Source organism: Solanum verrucosum, unplaced genomic scaffold (assembly GCF_900185275.1).
Source record: "Solanum verrucosum unplaced genomic scaffold, falcon-dt-bn FXZP01000128.1, whole genome shotgun sequence".
Taxonomy (NCBI): domain Eukaryota; kingdom Viridiplantae; phylum Streptophyta; class Magnoliopsida; order Solanales; family Solanaceae; genus Solanum; species Solanum verrucosum.
The window spans coordinates 1,198,878-1,221,490 of NW_026020327.1; the positions used below are offsets into that span (position 1 = coordinate 1,198,878).

Below are 22,613 nucleotides of genomic sequence, written 5' to 3' on the forward strand. Positions count from 1 at the left end.
CACTAACTTTATAATTATATACAATCTGGAATATAACATTTCTCATAAATAACTTCAGATATATCTAATTAGTTTGAGTTTGAAATGTTTAATAAAACACATCAAAAAATTGAAGATAATCTTACTATTATTAAAACATGGTTGATTCAGATTGAAGTGAATTATAATTATAATTACAATTACATCAATAATAAAACTTCAAGAATATATGCATAATAATTAGTAAGAGATCGGCAACAAACTATTAAGAAAATCATATGTATATATATAAAGAAAAACCCTAGGACCGCCTACGTGGCGCCATCACAAATTAGAATTTCCTTTTAATCTATTTATTTACAAAATTAGCCTTCCTCTTTCGTGATAGTTGTGACTTTTATGAAAAGTTGTGACTTTAATGAACAATTGCGACTTTAATAAAGAGTTGCGACTTTTATGAAAAATAGTGACTTTTATTAAAAGTTATGACTTTTATGAAAACTGAAAAGTAGCGACTTGAATGAAGAGTTGTGACTTTTATGAAAATTTGTGACTTTTATGAAAGGTTGTGACCTTTCCGAAGAGTTACAACTTTTCCAAATAGTTGTAACATTTCCGATAAGACACAATAAACATTTGTTCACACTACACTTTGTTGTCTATAAATAGAGGGATTTCCTCTCATTTTAAAACAACGAAAATTCCGAACCTCTTCTTCTTCACAATTAAATATTAGTGTACTTTGCTCCTTTTGAGTGGCTCACTGACACCATTGCTTATGTTACAAATCCTGATATGTATTTTTACAGTTATTAATTTATGCTTATGTTATTAAGGATAAATGATAAGATGTAATAATTTTCATTTTCCTTTACATTATTAGTGTTTGTTACTACGTAATCTTGTATGTAAGATAATATAGTGTTTCAATAATGACCGGTAGATTTTAAATATTATTTTATAAATTCCATGATATTGAATTCCCGCACGAAGTGCGGATAATTTTACTAGTCTTCTATATATATATAATAGGAAAGGTGATAGCGCCTACGTGTTAGCACCACATTAATCTCTAATTTTAACTTTTAAATAATCAACTAATTAAATAGAATTAATTCAATAATAATTTAATAAAAGAAAAAAAGTTGCTTTTTTAAAAGAAAAGTTACAGTTTTTTTAGCCAATTGAAATTATTAGATTTTTTTTAAAAAAAGAAAAACGTTACAGTTGTTTTAGCCAAACAAATGTAGATAATAATAAATAATATATAATAATAATAATATATATATATATATATATATAGGAGAGGTGATAGCGCTTACGTGTCAGCGCCACAATTAATCTCTATTTTTAATTTAAAAATTGAAAGTAAGAAACTGTTTTTTCTTAAAAGTAACCGAATTTAGAGGAAAAAACGTATGTGGAGATCATCAGTTTTTACAAAATTTGAATTTTAAATAAATTTGAATAGTAAATCACGTTTTACTCCTTTTTAATAGCAACAGAATGTGAGTTTTTAAAATATTTATTATAATTAACGTGAAATCAGTTTTAAAAATTCTCCTTTCATAATTAAAAATAATGTTCCTAAATCATCTCTATTATATATATTGTATTAACGTGAAATCAGTTTTGAAAAAATAAATTATTATCCCACTAAATATGGAGTTTTAAAACTTCCTATTACACTCTTACTTCTAAACAAATTGAAAAACTTTTAAACTAAAATTATTTTTTAAATTATTTATTTTTAAAAAACGCATTGTAGGGAAGTTTCTTTTAAATTTATTATTTAACTATCATTTAAAGTTTTAAGTTTTATATCAGATCTTTTTCCTTATTTGCATTTTAAATAATTATATTTTAATAAAATACAACCTATAATCTACATGTTCTATCTTTACTGATAAAAATACTTGAACTAATAATAATAATAATAATAATAACAATAATTTTTTTTGTTTAACTTAGCTTAAAATTTTAAATATCTGTAAACTTTTAAATTAAAATTATTCATTTAAGTAAATATACTAACAAAACAATCTGTTTAATTTGAATTAAATTAATATAAAACACGACAGTTTAGCACTTTCCCTTTAAGCTTATCCCATTTCTCCACTGCCCTTGAAACACGGATGCACAGTTTAAAATTTTAAAAATTAAAATTTTAAAATTTCAATAAATAACGATTTTGTCCTCCTTTTTTTTAGAAAAAAAATATTTTTCAACTAATAGAAAACGGTTACAAAATTCAAACGCTTTATATAGACTACTGATGAAGAAAATTATTGTTTACAAGTTGTTCTCTCAACTTTTTTGTATTTCTCTTTTTTATTTTTTTATAAATTCTTGAATTCAAGTGCTAATTTCTATATTCTTTTTCGGGCTTATGTTGTCGAATTCAAAAGGTGATATTTTAATGTTTTGACGATCCTTGAAGTTGAAAAGCAACACCAAAATTACTTCAAAGTATAGCCAGAGGTTTGCTTCTATAATATTTTTTTAATATTGATAAATTTGTTCATTATATTAATTCATATCTCTTATTTTTTTATTTTTTTATTTTTGCAGATTTTCAATCTTAGCACAAGATAAATGAGAAATTGTCATAGCAAAATACATAAACTGATAAAACTATCACTATCAAAAACACAGAAGACATTAAATTGTTTATCGTAATATTATACTTTGATTAGAATGATGTGCTAATTTCTATATTCTTTGTCGGGTTTATGTTGTCGAATTCAAAAGGAGATATTTTAATGTTTTGAAGATCCTTGAAGTTGAAAAGCAACACCAAAATTACTTCAAAGTATTGCCAGAGGTTTGTTTCTATAATATTTGATAAATTTGTTCATTATATTAATTCATATCTCTTTTTTTTTTATATTTTTTTTTTGCAAATTCTCAAGCGTAGCACAAGATAATGAGAAATTGTCATAGCAAAATTTATAAACTGATAATACTATCACTATCAAAAACACAGAATACATTAAATTGTTTATCATAATATTATACTTTGATTAGAATGATGAGTTCTAGAAAAAGAAAAAAAAAGATAAATAAATAAATAAATATATATATAATTATTGTGCTTATTTTTTGTTAATTCAAGTGCTAATCTTTATATTTCTTTCGTGTTTATGTTGTCAAATTCAAACGTTATATATACGTGCTACTGATAAATAAAATCATTGTTTACAAGTTGTTCTCTCAACTTTTTTGTAGTTATGCTTAATTTTTGTTAATAAATTCTTGAATTTAAGTGCTAATTTCTATCTTCTTTTTCGGGTTTATGTTGTCGAATTCAAAAGGTAAGATTTTAATGTTTTGAAGATCCTTGAAGTAGAAAAGCAACACCAAAATTACTTCAAAGTAATTGCTAGAGGTTTGTTTCTATAATATTTTTTTAGAATTTAATAATTTATTCATTATATTAATTCATATCTCTTATTTGTTTTTGTTTTTTTTTTTGTTTTTGTTTTTTTTTGCAGAATTTCAACCTTAGCACAAGATAAATGAGAAATTGTCATACCAAATTTTATAAGCTGATAACACCTATCTTTATCATAAACATAGAAGACATTAAATTATGTTTATTATAAATTTGATAGTACCTATCACTATCACAAACATAGAAGGCAATAAATTATGTTTATCATAATATTACTTTAAGCAATATCACAATTATAAGTCATTTAACAAATTTAAGAGTATATCAATTATATAAAAGGAATTCGTAAAGAATTGAATTTTTACGAATTTATTATAGTAGTGAATTTTTTTATTAATAATAATATTAATTATTATTATTTTTACATTTATGTCAAATTTTTAATTATATTTTTACACAAAATTAATACAATAAATAATATTTTGAATAAAACATATATAAAATGTATCAAGATTACTTAATCGATATCAAATATTTCATATGGAATGTTAGAATTAATAAATTATTAAAATAGTTATTTATTCAAATGACATAAAAAGAATAAAGTACAGACACGTAAATTTATTCGAAGTATTTGATGTTTGATTATCCTTAAAAAAATTCAACATAATATATATATGTATATAAAGAATAAAGTACAAACACGTAAATTTATTCGAAGTATTTGATGTTTGATTATCCTTAAAAAAATTCAACATAATATATATATATATTTATTTGTTTTTTTAATTTTATTTTATTAGTTATTTTTAATTATAAAATTATTACATTTTAAATTATCCGCGCAACGCGCGGGCACGTATACTAGTTTTAATTAATAGGAGTAACAATAAATACATTTTTTTAAAATTATATTTAGGGTCTGGTTGTATTTCTTCATCTTTTGTCTGCGTGCTTTTGCTTCTTCGTTTAATCTTTGCCTCTTGCTCGAATTCTGCATCTTCCGGTATGTTTTCGTATTTGAGCTTACTGAATTTGGGGTTTTTCGCTTCTTTGGAAGCCCTTATTTTTTGGGGGTTTTTAGTGGCTTTAGGGTTGAGCCGCCATGCTGTCACCTCCCATTACTCTGTCCATCAAAATCTGTAAGCATTGTTAGAGATTCTTGAAGTGAAACAACAAAAGAAATTGTTAGATACACATTAAGAGCAAAATCTGATGAAAGCCCATGGCAAGAATATGAAAAACATGTATTGCGTCCTCTATTGTTTTTTTAATCATTGAATGCAAGTATGCAACTATGTGATTATTTGTGTGATTTGTGAACTGTAATGTACTGCGTCTTTCTGTAATTAAGTTATTTATAGGCAACTCTATTGACATTTGTGCTAAATAAGTATTCATGAAGTAGTGTTGAGTCATGAGTGTCTAATATCTATCATCTTTTAGAGTTTTAGTTACTATTAGTGTACATCTGTAACCATGCTTGTGGCTATTTTCCGGTGCATTTGTATGTAGAGGACATCAAAGCATTTGATCCTAATGAGGCTTACGGTAAATTAGTGACTACTATCCATCCTTGATAAGTATAAATAAATTAACTTTCTTTAATTTTTGCCACTGTTAATTAAATTTGGTTAAACCGAAATAAACCGAACCGAACCGACCAAGCGCCCAGCCCTAATTGCATATGTTGATGTAATTTTGATAGTTGATGTAAATTGAAATATAAATTATTATTGTATTGGAATCAACTCAAACTTAGATTATTGTGTTATATGTTGTATTGTTTTTCAATGTAGCTGTATTTTCTATGCTATACATGCTTGATTTTTTATGTGCTTACTTGAGCTGAGGGTCTTATCACAAACAACATCTCTATCTTTACAAGGTACGGGTAAGGGTGTATACACATTACCCTCTGAAGGATCCCACTTGTGGGAATTTACTGGGCATGTTATTGTTGTAAATCTTTGTAGTAATCAACTCTTTTATAGTGGATACTAGGATGTGTTTAACACGTCTAATTGTTTTTTCCAGCTTGAGCACTTTTATCTAAAAGTATAACTGCTTATTTATAAAGTCAGCTCCAAACTTGAAAATTTCTTTTCAGCAGTTGCTGCTTAAAAGCTACTTAAATTCAGCTAATCCAAACGGGCTCTAATTTTGCATTCTTTATTTGTATCTAAGTGATAAACGGTGTCTGATTGTTTTACTTGTAGATTCTGAAGGGAACAACGGAAAAATAAGAACACCCAAGATTTGGCCAAATATGGACATGAAGGAACAAAGGATGGATTTTAAGTCGATAATGAAGGAGGCTGAATTTCTGGGTAAGTAGTAGTTTTTTTTTTGTCTTCTCTTGATTAAGGGTACTATTTTTGTACTCCAACTTGATCGAAATCTTAATTCATGTGTAGTTTTGGTTCAGTAGAGCATGTTTCATGTTATTTGGGTTTTTGGGTTTTGAATAAAGAAAAAAGAAAAAAGAAAAGAACCCTCTGTCTAAGGAGTAGGGCTGTACAAAATTTGTGTCATTAATTTTGTGTCAATGATATGTTATGTAAGCCATATTGTTCATGAACCAATTAGGATTTTGTTCTTATGACAGTGCAATAATCTAGCATTAATGATTCAATCATCATTCGAAGCAGTTAACCAATATCTTTTTCTTGCCTGAATGTTGGGAAACATTGTATTCGTGATTCATATATAATTATGTTCAAGAATTTGAGACCTTCATGATAGTGGTGGGTTGTACTCTCACTACATCTCTAGAACAAAAAGCAGAACAAACATCTCGAGAAAAAAGTTACCTCTTTGACAATGGATTGCTTTTTGTTTTCAATTAACTTACTGATAGAGACTTTCCAAATTTTGTGCATTAGCTTATTTCACTAATTTCAAACTTCGAGGACAGGCATAGTCGGAAACGTATAAGAGGATATCCTTCTCTTTTGATTAGTGAAGTGACATCCTATTGATACTATGAAGTTGTAAACTGGCTAACAAAATTTCTGTGATTGTTCAATTAAAGCATTTGATTGGTTCACTATACGCTCTTGTTCATATTGAAACTTTAGATTCAACTAAGTTTTATGCATGTATGACAATGTCCTGCATGAATTGTTACTCTAATGTGGTTCAGTTTACAAGTCTTTGTGATACACTGGGCATGATATTGTGGAGGAACTGAATGGTAGAAAGTGTTTGCGAAAGTCAAGATTTCTGAAATGTGCTTGAAATCTGAAACTAGTGAATGGCTAGCAAACTTGAGGAGGATTTTAGTGCAGAGGAACACTTCAATTCGGGATTTAAGCTGAGGACAAGACTGGTTCATAGCTTTTCCTTTTCTCCATAACAACAATATCCTTAAATGTTGACATGAATGAGTTTAATTAGTACAAACATCTCAAAATCCATCTCTAGGACTGAAGCAGCGCTCGGTGATTAAATGCTTTTACTAACTGTTACCATTTAAAAAAAAGAAAGAAGAGAAATGCCTTTACTTAATCTGGTAAGCCATATGAAGGGAACTTTACATTCCTTTACCCTAGATAATGGTAGCTACTTTATCGTGGATAGAGTGTCGTCCACTTTTTCTTGTAGAGGTAGTGCTGAAGACCATTTTCTTCATCCCAAATCATGTTCATTTGGAAGTGGAGAATTGAATGCATGACAAAAGCATAAAAGGAAAATACTGGTGCTAACCAGTTAGGGAATCAAAAACTATATGGGCCATCAGTCAATATTGATCAATCATTACAAGAAATAGGCCAAAATAGATACTCAACCCTGATTTATGTGAGTCAGTTGTCCTTGCCTAAGTGTAGCCAACAATGGACTCTTTGGTTGATGATCCCATGAAGCTGGGATCTCAGGGCACCAAAACTGTCTACCTGAAACTGTAAAGTGAAAGAGATTTTTCAACAGGTAAAGTGAAAGTTGGCACATTAATTAGGCTGACCAGCTATTTTGTTTGCCTGTTGGTGACTGGGTTAGGCATCCATGCACTTGATGTTGGGTGGTGGTAGGTCATTATGATGTAGGCTCATGTTTATAAAGGTGAGGTAGAAGCAGGCGATGGCTGCTCCTATCATAAGTGGCCAATAGATGACAAGATAGTGGTTCTCAGTTCTTTATCAGAGAAAGATAATGGTTCTCAGCTATCTACTGATTTTTATACCATCTTTCTTGATTTCATATTGGGGTTCTTTCGTAATCGTAGAGAAATTGTTATCACCACTTAAAAAAAAGAAAAAAAGAGGGGTGGTTTGTAAGATGGATTTGGAAAGGGCTTATGACCATGTTAATTGGTCTTGTCTTTTGAATGTGCTACAGTTGATGAATTTTGGAAGGAAATGGATAAGGTGGATCAATACCTGTATTTCTACTGCTAGGTTTTTCATTCTAATCAATGTCAGTCCAAAAGACTTCTTCAATTCCCAAAGGGGCCATAGGCAGGGAGATCCTCTTTCTCCATATTCGGTTATCATTGTTATGGAAATATTAAGCTTGATATTCAAAAGAGCTGAAAGTTTGGGATGGATTAAAGGCTTTAAAATTGAAGTAGCTTGCTTTGGCTGGGATGTATTAGTTATGCGGGTTTCTAAGTTGCAAACTAAACATCGTATTAATTTTATACATGAATAATTTACCTCCCAAGTATTTATAACTTATACAGAAATCAGTACATGGATAAGTTACCTCTTTACTAGCTACCAAACAACCCCCTTACGGTATGTCTTTCTTAACATGTGCGGTATGCCTTTGATCACACAATGAAAGTAATGCATAATAAACATCTCGTACACAACAACTAATAGTATAAAATTTTTCCTTCAAAGACAAAGCAACTGAAATTATACGCATTTTTCGTTGTGAAGAATGATATCCACAGTCTTGCATGAAAAAGGTAGCCCGTGCAACTTATTTAGGAAAAGGTTCCAGTGCACACAGTATTGAAGTTGGTAACTTTCATTTTTGTGTCACTCTTCCTTTTATATCATCCCGAAGGCATTCAAGTGCATATCAATCAAAATTACTTTCCGCTACACATTTTCTTTTTCTTGTGACTTTGGCAGCTTCCCTATCCAGGTGTCTGTCTTAGCCACCTTATCCTAATTAACTTCAACAGGTTCATCGCATTTAGATTTCCGGTTGCACTAGGTGTACTTGACAAGTCTCGTATAGCAGTTTTTCCTATCAAAGAGCTTTCTTAGCATAGCTAAAATCGAAACTTGGCTGTTTGATTTTCCCCCTAATTATTCTGTTTTGACTTTTATGCTAGTCCTATCCAGGTTTAACAGTGTGCTGATGGGAGGAGCTTATGTAGAATATGGCACTGACTAGGTTCTCTGTCCTATTTTCAGGCTCCGCGCATATGACATGGAAGGAAAAAAAGGAGCTGGAGAACAGGAAAGTAGTTGCGCTTGGTGGGAAGGTGAGGCACAACCTTTAATTTATGAATAATAACGTTGGCTGTTGTAGTATGTTCTGCAATTTTTTTGACAAATACTAAAATATTTTGTGCATCTGTTGATAATGTTTCTGTTAATTGTGGCAGCCTCAGAAGAAACAGAGATTACCACTTAGTGTAGCACGAGTAATGATGAAGAAACAGAAGGAAAGGGAGGAGAAAATGCAAGAAGAGGTTGAAAACTCAGCTTTCTTTGGAGTTGCTTACTGAAAATTCCACTTAACATAAGTTGCTAACTTATTTGGTTTTTGCAGAATTTGGTACTTGGACGATTCGGGGGAGCTAGTAGTTCAAGAAAAGCAGCAGGAAGGCGCAGACCAGAGGATAGGGTGCTGAAATCAACTGAAGGTAACTTCAGAAACGGTGTGCTTGATGTTAAACAGTTACTAAAACCTTCTGCACCTAAAGCATCATTTGATGATGGGAAGAAGTCTTTTTCTTCGGGTAAAGGGAAGAAGAAGAAAAAAGGCGGTAAAAAGAACAAGGGCAAGAAGAACAAAGGTGGTGGTCCTGGTAAGAAGCGCCATTGAACGTGGGCATACATTGAAACAGTGATTAACACAGCGTGTGGGATGCCAACTTGCGTTATAGAACAAGTAGTTCCATATTTTGGTCGTTGGTATCTTAAAAAGGGATGAAACTAAGGATATTACGTAGCTATCATGCACCAAGGAGGCCAGCTTTTGTAAAATTCTAGTGGATTGTGACGAGTATAGTTTCTAATGTTGGAAGGATGTACTATTTATTTATGTTGAGAGAGAAAATGAAACAGAATCTGCCATTGATTTCAAGTTAAATACTTTATCTAAATACAATACTAAGTTTCAAATACTTTATTACAACTTAATTTCAAATATCAGCATTTTTTTTCAAATACCAAAATTTTAACGCCCAACCTATTTAGTTTTAAAAAGAGCAATTTTCACATATAGCAAACACAAAATTCATATTTGTATGCCATAGCAAACTTTGCATAATTGCGCTCCATAGCAAACATAAATATGTATATTTCGTTATACATATACAAAAGAAAGCAGTTGTATAATCTGCTTTGGTATACATATACAAAAAGATCAATTGTATAAAGTGAGAGAGACGAGTGAGCGAGCGAGATCTGGGAGAGTGGCGAGTGAGATCTGGGAGAGGGGAGAGAGGAGAACGAAAATATATGTATATATACAATTTTCACGCATTTTATACATTTGCGTTTTTGTATAAAGTGAGCGAGGGAAGTGAGAGAGTGAGATCTGGGAGAGTGGCGAGCGAGATCTAGGAGAGGGGAGAGAGAGGAACGAAAATATATGTATATATACAATTTTCTCTCACTTTATATAAACACAAACGCATTTTATACAATTTGCGGTTTTTGTATAAAGTGAGAGAGACAAGTGAGAGAGCGAGATCTGAAAGAGGGGAGAGAGGGGAACGAAAATATATGTATATATACAATTTTTTCTCTCTTTATACAAACACAAACGCACTTTATACACTTGCGTTTGTATAAAAAACGAGAGAGGCGAGGGAGAGAACGAGGTGGCGAGCGAGATTCACCAGGAGAGAGGTTTAATAGCAATAGTTTGCTATGGGTACAATTAAATCAAACTATATTTATAGCATTTAATTTAAATTAATAGTTTGTTATTATATACAATTTTCCCTTAAATATATTTACTATAAAAAAATGGTAATCCCACAATTCTAGCAGGAGCTTTGGCTGATAATTATCATCAGTTCTCCTTACTTCTATACCTTAAATCACGTTGAACATAATTAAGTTGAGGACAAGGAGGGAGCTTTTTAGATGAGATTGTTCATGCAATTCATCAGAGTAGAATAATCAAATATTTAGGATTCGAGTTTTGTCATTATTTATTAAATGAAAATAAAAGATAGAGTAAACTCATTATCAAAGCTTTTGCTAAAGGAAATAGTGATTCCTAACTTGAGATTCAAACTTCAAAAATTGTTTTTTTTTTGTTGATAATTTTCTCGAAAGATCATTGGACATAATAAAATAAAATAAAAGATATTGTACTCCCTCTATTTTCCAATTTATGTAACATCATAATATTTTTTTGAAAGTTAATAATTTATTGTTTAATTATAAATATGAGCATGAAATTTAAAATGTAACAAAAAATCGTGATAAAAAAGTTTCTTTGAATCTCGAAATTCAATAATAAGTAAAAATCAATTGATCCCTTTGAAATCTAGTTAAATGGAGTACTATTAATTTTAGTTAAAAGAATTATCCTGTTCCACAATGGCGAGGGTTGTTCGGAATCTTCTCTTACGCTCATCCGCCGTTCCGACACCGCTCAAATTCCACGACCTCCGTCTTCCCGGCAGCTTTAGTTTCTCCACTTCTGCTTCAATTCGCAGTAAAGCTCGCAAAAACAAAGGCAAAAACTTGGAGAAGAGCAGCAATATTAGTGTAATTAACCAAAGCAAGCTTTCACAAGTGAAGCGACGGACTCGGTCGGAGAAAGAGCTGGATGAGGAGGCGTTCCTGAAGAACTATGGAAATGACAATTCTGCCCATGTCCCTGTCTTGCTCGGTGAAGTTTTGGATGTATTCACCTCCGTTACTCTCCGCTCTTTCCTTGATTGTACTCTCGGTGCCGCCGGCCATTCCTCTGCGGTTAGTGTTTCCCTTGCTTTTACAGTTGTACCTCCTTCCTTCTACAATTATTGTCCTTTTTGAAGTATATGGATATGTGATTAGACGAGACATAAAAGTTGTTTCAACTTACTGAGTTCATGGCCTTAGATGGTAAATTGAAGAGGACACGGATTAGAGTCATATGTTAGCAGGTAGTAGAACATTGTCTAGCTAATTCTTCCATACTATTGGTCGAAATATTTACTCTTGTAGTTTATTGTACTTTTTTTTGTTAGTATCCATTGTTTGTTGTACTTCGATTAACACTTATCGAGTTCATGGCCTTAGATGGTAAATTGAGGAGGATACGGATTAGGATAGTATGTTAGCAGGTAGTAGAACATTGTCTAGCTAATCCTTCGACACAATTAGTCGAAATATTTACTCTTGTAGTCTCTTGTACTTAGTTTTTTGTTGGTATCCATTGCTTCTTGTATTACAATTATCATATTATTTTGTTGTAGCAACTGATTGTTATGGTTTCACATCCGTTACTTCTTTGAGCTGATGGTCTATCGGAAACAACCTATACCTATATACTTCTGAGGTAGGGTAAGGTTTGCATGCACACTACCTTCCCCAGACCCCACTTTGAGAGATTACACTGGGTGTGTTGTTTTTGTTTTTGCCTCCTTTTCTGATAAATGTATTATCTTGTCATTTTTAAACGAGAAAAAAATCTAGAAAGTTGTTAATGTTTTAAGTTTTCTAAATATTAAGCTTTTTATTGGAATAGTAAAAGAATTAAGTCGTATCATGTTATGCCTAGTTAAGTTCATGTTCTTTCATGAAATATCACTTTGTAATGAATTTGTTGTCTAATGTATACTTAGTTGCATTAAGTTACTTGCATAATTTTTTTTGAGGTAGTGATATGGGATCATTTGTCTTCCATGTTGAAAATTTTAAAAGTTATATGCTTGTACATACAGATAATTCGAGCTCATCCCGAAATGCAAGTATATGTTGGGCTTGATGTTGATCCCATTGCGCATCAAAAGGCTCAATCTCAGCTGAAGAGTATTATAGATAGGGACTCTTTTGATACGGCTTCCGCCTTGAAAGTGCATACCTTTTTGAAAAATTTTAAGGACGTCAAGTCTGTGCTTGGTGAAGTTGCAGATGACTTATTGATTGGTGGAGTTAATGGGATCTTGATGGACTTGGGTATGTCATCTATGCAGGTCTGTACTCGAATCTCATCAAACTACTGTAAAACTTCAAGTTGTTTGCTCGATAATCTGGTTTCCGCCGCCTTACCTTTCTTTCTTTTCCCGTGTGTCTACTGTGTGAGTTGGCTGTTTATGAGAAGAAAAGCTAGTCACAGTGTCACACTGATTTCTTTAAAACCGTAAAAGACTATTTCCCCCTGGCTAAAATTGATGCATTTGATAACTGACTTCTACTCTCACGCTGGGGTCAGAGAAATGTATTTCTTCCTGTTAACCATCTATTGGAGAAATATTTAGAGACTATCAGGATACAGATTTCTGAGAATAATATTAATGTCTTGAATTTTTTCCATATTTTATTCAGGTAAATGATGCTGGAAGAGGTTTTAGCGTGCTGAAGAATGGACCTCTTGACATGAGAATGAATCCAAAGGTAATTTCTTTCCAGATCGTGTGTAAATTTCGACAGTCATTCTGATTTGTCTAGCTCTCAAATGCTACTAGTATCTTATGCTGCATTGCACATTGGCTTATGTTTCTAAGAGTTCCAGTATCCACCCTTTGGAAAATTATGTTGATTTTGTGATTTTATTCCTTTGCTTTAATGCTAAAATTCTATGAGATTCATGGTTACTAGTTTGTACTATGCTGATTTTGGGATTGTATTCCTCTGGTTTAATGGGTGGTCAATTTCTACATCAAATATACTTTAAAAAAGTCATCTTTTTTTGTATATGTCATCCATCCTTCTAATTTGTTATTGGTTGACAATTATATGATGCGTTGCACATTTGTGAAACTTGTGGGTAATAATCATAAAGGTGGGTTCTAAGTCTTTAGACAACTTTAAAAGCAGTTCAACAAAGAAAGGTAGCTTGGATATCATTTTAGTAGCAGATATACTGTACTGAACAACAGGAAGTGGGGAGTACTCAATGGTAAAATTGTCAGCTAATGATTAATGGGAGATTACTGGTTTTCTGGAACTGAATTATAAAATGAATGGGGTGAATGAAATAATTCTTTTTCACAAAAATAATTTGTGGAAAGGATTAAAAGGGAGTCCGGAGCCTAAAGGACAACTCTTTTTTTTCTTCAAAATTCCAAAGGGGTAACTAAAAATACAAACGAACCAAAAAGGCAAAGGCGAGTACTGCCCCACGCCTTACTATAAACGTTAACGGGGCCATTTTGTCATTGCTAAGGTGTGAAGGGCATCACACCTTGTAAGGTGGTACAAGCTTCACGCCTTAGCTGGCACTGATTTTTTTTCTTCTTATAAGGCGTGAATGTGTGAATGCCTACACGCCTTGCATCAATTCATTTTGATACAAGGCATGTACGGCACCACACTTTATAAGAAGAAAAAATCTGCACATCTGTTCATTTCACATTGACATGACAAGACAAGGAAATTTATTCCCTTTCATTATTTAAGTCGTGCAACTTCCCACGACTTGGTTGTCATCTTCACGAGATTTATAACATTTGAATTGCATGGCGTTTTGGACGACATATGCGTCTATCTCCAAATTATGTGCTTTTGCAACACGGTAGTTCCATTCTCTCCTCATGAAACGGGTGTATTCGTCGATATAGGGATCTGCCGGATTGAGTGAGTACTCAAATTCGCATTCCAATAACCATATTTTTCCCATCGATTAAAAAATGTCACCTGGCTGATATGTAATCGGACCTCTTTTCCAGAAAAATGGATTCGAAGATGACATTTTAAGACTTATTTTCTAAATGTAGGGATATGTTTGAATACAACTAGTCACTACACACACTAACTATTTATAAGGAAGCTTTATAGCAATTATCAGTTATCACGATCGCATCCTATTAAGTTTTCGATGTTGATGTCACTATTTGTCTAATGTCCAGACATCTGATTCAGTAAACACTTCTCATTCTATATTTTCTTATATATCTTTCATAGATGTGGAGAAAATGTTCATAGAGGTTTCCTTGATTAACTGACACAGGACTGTGACAGGCAACTCTAAAAGCTGAAGACATATTGAATTCTTGGCCAGCTGATGAAGTAGGGCGAGTTCTGCGAGAATATGGAGAAGAAAGCAATTGGTACTCTCTTCAAAACAGAATTGTTAAGGCTCGTCTACATGGAGGGTTACATTCTACCAATGAGCTGGTAGACCTTATTCAGAATTCAACTTCTAGGACGAAAGGTGATTTTCAGTTCTAGGTGGCTTTGTCGTTATTCATATTTTAAATTTGTCTAAAATTTTATAAATTTCTTAACCATTACTAGCGGGAATTGGTGTAGTAGGTACTTCTTCATACTTAATAATCTTCTGCACATTCTTGTCTGTGGAAATGAGAAATGTGATTATACTTTGGATACTTGCTTAAGCAGGAAGGCAAGGTTGGATTAAGACCGCGACAAGAGTTTTTCAGGCTTTGCGGATAGCTGTTAATGATGAACTCAAGACTTTGGAGGATTCCATCTGTGCTTGTTTTGAGTCTCTCAGTTCTGGTGGTAGGCTTGCCGTAATTTCATTCCACAGTTTGGAGGACAGAATAGTAAAGCAGGCATTTCTCAATATTATGAACTGCAGTGAAGTTGATGGAGGTGGGGTTGAAGATGAAGAAGTGAAGCGCTTACGTGAGCTGAGGAAAATTAATCTGGATACTGTTAAAGAGGAAGCATGGATTAAACAGGTGATACAAGGACAAAATGGAACTATCCTTACAAAAAGACCCATAACACCATCTGAAAAGGAGGAAACACTGAATCCTCGAAGCCGGAGTGCTAAACTAAGAGTAATTCAAAAAGCCTGAAGAAAGGTGGTTTCATAGACGTATTGGACCTTGAGGAGATCTTTCTCTCGAAGATGAGGAGCTTTACCAATTGTTCAACATCTAAAGTTAAGTAATCACAACTTTTTCTTGATCGTCCTTCAACTTTATTCGTCTTGAATAGTTTTCCTCACAAGTAATTAAGCCTTATGAAGCTCTAGCTCCTCTGGACTTGTCATACATTTCAATGATTCACCAATTTGGTACCACATTCCAATCAGCTTATCATCACATTGTTCGATCAAGGAAATGGTGGTCCTGTATGTAAACTATAAAAGATTATTGTCCTTACTGTGAAATTAAAGCTTGAAGGTTCAAGCTTGCACCTTGATATGCTGCATTCCAGAAACACCAATCTGTAGGTTACTGGTGATCCTCGACGTGATACTTATTGAGTAGGAAATTTATGATTGAGGAAAGTTTCAACCCGATGCAAGGAAGGAACTTGACCGTCATTCCAAGCTCTTAAATATGTTTTGATTCCGAGTAGTTCAGATTATCCCGAGCGTTTGAACATTTGAAATCAGCGTTCTGGATATGCGATTTCGTAGCATGAGGTTTTGATCGATGATTTACTTGGTTATACTTGAAACAAGTACCTCATTTAGAGCTTTGTATTTTTACAAATTTTCACTATTGGCACATGGTTTCATTTCTGTACTACGTTTCTCTAACCTGTATTTCTTTCAATTGTTATGTTTAATGTGCTTTACATAATTACATTAAATATGAATTTGTCATTTCATTATTTAAGCTCATATTACATTATTATGTATCTTTTTTTTCCCCACGATATCATATCATTAGCTACATATGCATTAATTCCAAGCAATTACGTGCCTTTTTGAGACCACTTCCATTCATTTAATTTTAAGTCTACCCAGTTCCGTTTGAGAAAAGACTCATTTATGCTACTATTTGTTAACTGAAAATAATTTTGGTTTTGCAAAACATTTTTTATATGTGGCTAATTATGATTAGGCCACGTCATTAATTAAATTATTTTTTAAAAGTAAAATGCTCAAATATGTCATTAAACTTTGAAAAAAAGGCTCATCTATGTTATTTTAGACTTTTAGTTAACACTAATGGCATGGATAAACTTTTTCTCAAACAAAAATTGCATAGATGAGCCAACGGAGGACATAGTGAGCCTTTTCCCTTCCTAAAATTTGAAAATTTAAATACTATTTGGTTGGTGTGATGTATAAATGGAGATAATTTTGAAATAAATTTTTAATATACCTTAAAAATGTTAATTTGGCAAAAATACTCCCTCAAATCCTTTTATTACATCAGTTTTTACAAATTTTACATTTATGGAAAATATTTTTGTAAAACAATTTATTCGTAGAAATTATGCGATCTATATTATTTTAAATTCAATAAACCAAACCTTTCGTCAGAAATAATATCACCATAACTTAACTTCATATATATAAAACTCGTTAGAATCAGGTTTCTCTCTCATAAAACTCGTCGGAATCAGGTTTCTCTCTCCTCATTCTTAAGACTCCTTCTTCTTCACTACTTTGTGTAGTCTTCTCTTACCAGAATTGGGGGTTTAGAAAAACTCCTTATTGTATATAAAAAAAAAACTTTTTTCAATTCATCTCATCTTTTGCAATGGTTTACACAATGCTGAGTGTAGACGATTTTTCGAGCATGGAGTGTACGTCTAGCATGACTCGAATGGACTATTTGCTTGCTGTATGTGAAGTGTTCTTGTTAAAATCCATGTTAATGAATCAACAACATCATCATCAAGAAGAAAAATCAATTCTTGATTTCGTCTTCTCAAGGAGGAAACGATCAATGTCAAAAACACGGCCAAGAAAAGTTACTGAAAAATTCATCTGCAATAATAATGGCTGCGAAAAATCAATAATCAAGAAAGCTGTGGAAAACAGAGTGATCCTCGAAAACAGAGGAAGCTCAATAATGAACAGAGAATTGGATATTGAATTCAAGAATCTGATTATATGCAATGGGGGTTCACTTGAATCAGTTAAATTGGTTATCGAAAAAACACTATTCAAGACTGATGTTAAACCAGAAGAAGGGAGGTTTTCAATTCCGCAAAAACAGATGAGTAATAGCTTTCTTGAACCAGAAGAAGACGCGCATTTAAACACGCGTAATGAGGGGAAAATGTGTGAGATGAAGGTAATGTTGATTGAGCCTTCACGTCGAATAAGTGAAATTAATCTGAGAAAATGGTTTATGAACAAAGATAATGGGAAAGTAAGTTTGAGCTATGTGTTGGTGACATACTGGAATGAAGTTGTAAGAAGGAATAAATTGGAATGTGATACTAAGGTGCAATTGTGGGCATTTAGAAAGGGTGTTGATTTGTGTTTTGCATTGGTTAAACTTCAAGATTGAAGCTAAGTTACATGTTTGAAGGTATTTTTATTTGTTCATGTTTTTGGTTATGTTGCTCCTGCTCTTTAAAAATGTCAATGGGTACGTGTTAGATTCTCCAAAAATACAAAAAATAGTATATATTTTTGGAGAATCTGACATAGATACGGCAAAGAAAGTGAAGAGTCGCAACTTAAGTATTTGGAATGATATATCACATGAGTCTTCGACTATATTTGCTTTACCTACTTGATTTTTTGTTATAAAATAACCATTTGGTATTTCTCACTCTTAATTTTCTATTACCGGTTGTCTTATGTCTCTATTTTCTTATTATCGTACTATTACTTATGTGCCGAAAAATCTTTCCCAAACAATTTCTATTGTTCTCCAGATAATACTTGTAGGGCTAAACTTTCTATTGACAAGGTAGGATTATAATACTTGTAGGCTAAATTGGATAGTTATTGACTTATTGTTGTTGTAATAGTGAAAAAATATGAAATATGAAATATTCTTAAGTCATAACCTAAACATTTGCCAAGTAAAGTATTAATAAGATGTTAAAACAGTTTTGAACTCTATCATGAATTAATTTTCTCTTAATTAAACCAATAACTGTGAAATATCATCAAAACAAGCACTATCAAAACATTAGGGAAAAAGAATCGATGTTGGAGCCTTGGTATGAAAAAAATCATGTTGAAAGCACTATTTTCAAACGAGGGCTATGTATTGGTCGATCCGAATTTAGTCAGCTCCTGTATGAATTTTGAATACCGGATAGAAAAACAAACAAAAAAAAACCGACATATGAAAATTGTCTTGACATTCATTATTTACTTTTTAAAATAAAGAAGTCTCAACTAACTTTTACCATTATATATATTTTTTTTATTTTTTTTAATATGAATAAACTTTCCATAAATTATATTTATAATAAACTCAAGTATATTGCATAAACTAATGTTACACTTTTCAAATATGGTGTACATACTTTTCTTAATGAAGCATTTTTTTTTCGCACATATTATTTAATATTTAATATAATAATATCAATTTCTTTACTTATATAGGTAAGTACTAATTTAAGTTTATATGATGTTTAGTGATATCTTTTTAATATGTTATCTGGGATATTATTATATAAAAAAATATTTATTAATATGAACATTGTAGCAGTTAATTTTAAAATTCTAAAACACTTCTAATATTAAAAGTAGGTGGACCCTTTTTCCTTTTAAAAAAAATTTGAACTTTTTTCTTTTCTATAAATTTCAATATTGTCTAAGTGAAAATAAATACATAAATTAAACTATTAAAAAAAACAAAAAAAAACTTGAGATTCAAAATTTTGGGGTCTAAAATGAACAGCTTTATTAGGAGTCCGGAGCTAAAAGAATAAAAAAAATTGAGTAAAATTTCCAAAAGACCAATAAAAATTGAGGATTAAATTAAAAGGGAAATATTTGGATGGAAGGATGGATGTTTTTAAACGGTATATAAAAAATTGGACAATATTTCCCAAAGGGGAAAAAAATTGAGGATTAAACTAAAAGGACAATATTTGAATGAAATGATGGATGTCGTTAAATGGTATGTGGTAAGAAGGCTCATGTTACAACATAAAAAAACCTTCTCCTATGAGATGAGTTTGAATCAGAGGCAGCTCAATGCCTTTAAAAATTAGGCATAGGCCTTGGGCCCTATTTTTTTTAAAGTATTAATAAATTTATTATAAGCTTTTTTTAACAAAAAAAATATACTATATTTTTTAATTTATTTGTCTTTTTTTAGTTTGTTTGGAAACATTAAAAAATGTTTCTTTTTGGGATCAATTTTTAAATTTAAACTTCCACAATAGGTTTAAGACCACAAGATTAAACAATGTGTGTGTGTATATATATATATATATAGATATAGAGTTTAAAATCATAGAAAAAATAAAGTTTTATTATTAAAAAGAAAGAAATAACTTTGAATCTCATATATAAAAATTAAAAGTTCGAATCCGATTTAATTTTGATATTAGGCCATTAATTAGCTTGAGCCGTCACTAATGTGAACTATCAAATAGATTCATGTTATAACAATTTCTTGGGAATAAGGTACTTCTCAAAATAAAGGAGTACTTATTTACACAAATTATTCTCTAAATAAAGGAGTCCTAGTTTATTTTTAATTTATTAATTAAATAAATTATTTTTTATAGTGTATGCTAATATGAAGAAATTAATATAAAGAAGGGTAAAATTTTCAAATCGTAATTAATTTATATTTATTTTATATAGATTTAAACAATAGTTACAAAAAAATCAAAATAAGGGAGGTAAACGTATCATCTTAAACCATGGAGGAGATAAGTTGTATAGAGCCCTAAACATGTTGTTATTATCTATAATTAAGCAAATTATAACTATGGAGTCCTATTTAATACTAAATGTTTGTTGTTTTGATAAATTTCTCTATTTATAGACATGATGTCTTAACCTAATACGCTTCCTCGTAATTGATTTTATTAGGTATCCAATATAACCTACACTATTGTCAGTCCATACCAATATATAAGTAATTCATGTCTAACAAGTAATCTAACAAATTAGAGGGCCAAATCATATTTATACGAACTATATTTATTTAGCCTATTTTATAAAACCAAATAATTAAATGTTGGTCAATGTTTAATTTTAAAATACAATTAACAAACTATCACTTGGACAACATTAACTTAATCTTGAGTTTATTTAAAAAACTTGAAAGAATTTTCTTATTTATAAAATTATTTTTAGCCTAAACAGATAGTGATCACAAACACATAGTAATAGAACATAACTTTGAACATAGTCTAATCAAACAAGATTATCAATGTCAAAATGAAACAATATTATTGTGAATCACAAACTTTGAAGTTTTGTCAATAACCTAAGTATAGTAAAAAAATAGCCAACATAAATATCAAAATAAGCTATTCTCTTGTTCGCCCTCAATAATTTCTAAATTTATAGATATTGAACATCAATTTGGAGAAAACATCTATATCTAAAATAACATGTTGACACGTGTATATCATATGTGTATCACTTGTATCATGTATATATAATACTAATTCACTTAATATACATATGCATATGCAAGATATACACATGACATACTGTTATACAATAAGGATACATAAATATATATAGATAAATCGCATGTTGCCATTGGATATTTGCCCAAAACTACCTCTAATCTACACCAAATCACCCCAAATTTGTACGTAACATTCTTAGTATTTACCCAAACTTTTGAAACAACACTTAACCGGAAACAATTCCAAAAACTCATATTCAAAAACTCATGTTTGAAACTTTGAATATCTCACGATTCAACTCTCAAATCAGTAGTGGAATGCATCACTCAATTTCAAACAACAACAATCAAAATGTTCAAAAAAACCTACAACTTAAGTGATTTGAATTTTAGGCAACAAAGCAAAGTTTAATTACTTTTTTCAATTTAATTACGTTAGTGGCTGAGTTTGAAAAAGAGAGACAAATCAATTGAAGGAAAAGGACAAATTGGTAAAGATAAATTTTACCAAGATCAATATTAAGGAATAGAACAGTTGTCTTAAATTTGTATAAAATGAGACGTATTATTAGTTGGTTAATTATTTGGAAGTGTTTATAAGAATTTAGGGATTTTTAATTGGGTAAGCTAAAACTTTCATTGTTGGGAGTGGTACTGTGAAAGAAAACCATCACGCCCTTATCCTTGGATTCTCTTTTATATGTTTCATTTTTTAATCTCTTGTCTGTGAGTTTCTCTCCTTACCGTCAAGTGGCTTTCACTCCTTAACAATCGTCTCTAATCGGTGTCTTTTTCAGGACCCGAGAACGGGGATCCTTGGGAGTGGACGTAAGGACAATGGGCTCTACAAAACATCCTTGAGACTTTTGGTCTTATATTATTCCCTCCACGCAAACCTTGTACGAATAATCGGATAAATTTACCATTTACTTTCCTAGCATGTATACATAGATTATAGACGATCAAACACATATTATATGTGAATTTATACATATATTATACATCCATGGTATAATCTTTGAGAATTTTTTTGAAATAACAAAGATAATTGACATAATAAGGCTCTATAACTATAATTTTAGTAATTGCGCTCTATAGCTATAGTTCTGTTTGCTATGAAGGCTGCATATTGTATATTTCGGTTGTCGATTTGTATATTCGCTTGTAAATATACAAACAGGGTAAGCATATACAGATGGAGGTTGCGGTTTGTATATTTCTCTTGCAAATATACAAATTATGTATTTATACATTTAGAAATTTTCCAGAACTCCATTTGCATATTTTGCTTGCCAATATACAAACGGGATAATTTATTATGAATTTTCATAAATCCTATACAAATATAGGTAGGGTGAGCGTATACAAATTCTGTATTCATACAATTAGGAACTGAATTATATAAATTTTGGATTTATATAATCAGAGACCAATTTATACAAATCCTGAATTTATACAATTAGGAAATCAAATAGCAAAAATTCGTGAAAATGTAGCCACGAATTAAAAATTTACATATTATACTCTAGATGTTTGTCATTTTGCGTAATTTTCCCATAATCTTTTAGGTGGACCACTATTTAAGTTAAATTCTTCAAACAAAAATAAATAGCTATCCAAAAAGACTATGATACCCTTGATTGGGCTTTGATTTGATGCTATTCAAGTCCA

The 22,613-nt window shown here is 31.1% G+C and overlaps 3 protein-coding genes across 3 annotated transcripts; all 3 read left to right on the plus strand.

Annotated features, from left to right (window-relative positions):
• Positions 1-4,307: 4,307 nt before the first annotated feature.
• LOC125835954 (uncharacterized) lies at positions 4,308-9,652 on the plus strand. The gene is made up of 5 exons (XM_049515060.1): positions 4,308-4,379; positions 5,593-5,703; positions 8,743-8,813; positions 8,937-9,023; positions 9,104-9,652. The coding sequence occupies exons 2-5, from the start codon at positions 5,643-5,645 to the stop codon at positions 9,377-9,379; spliced, it is 495 nt and encodes a 164-aa protein (XP_049371017.1). The 5' UTR covers positions 4,308-4,379; positions 5,593-5,642; the 3' UTR covers positions 9,380-9,652.
• A 1,417-nt stretch (positions 9,653-11,069) lies between these two features.
• Positions 11,070-15,773, plus strand: LOC125835931 (uncharacterized). Its single transcript, XM_049515041.1, has 5 exons — positions 11,070-11,490; positions 12,444-12,695; positions 13,048-13,116; positions 14,683-14,875; positions 15,064-15,773. Exons 1-5 carry the CDS (start codon positions 11,113-11,115, stop codon positions 15,486-15,488), a joined length of 1,317 nt encoding a protein of 438 aa, XP_049370998.1. The 5' UTR covers positions 11,070-11,112; the 3' UTR covers positions 15,489-15,773.
• A 1,359-nt stretch (positions 15,774-17,132) lies between these two features.
• Positions 17,133-17,891, plus strand: LOC125835708 (B3 domain-containing protein At5g24050-like). The gene has a single exon (XM_049514814.1). The coding sequence runs from the start codon at positions 17,133-17,135 to the stop codon at positions 17,889-17,891; it is 759 nt and encodes a 252-aa protein (XP_049370771.1).
• The last annotated feature ends 4,722 nt before the right edge of the window (positions 17,892-22,613 follow it).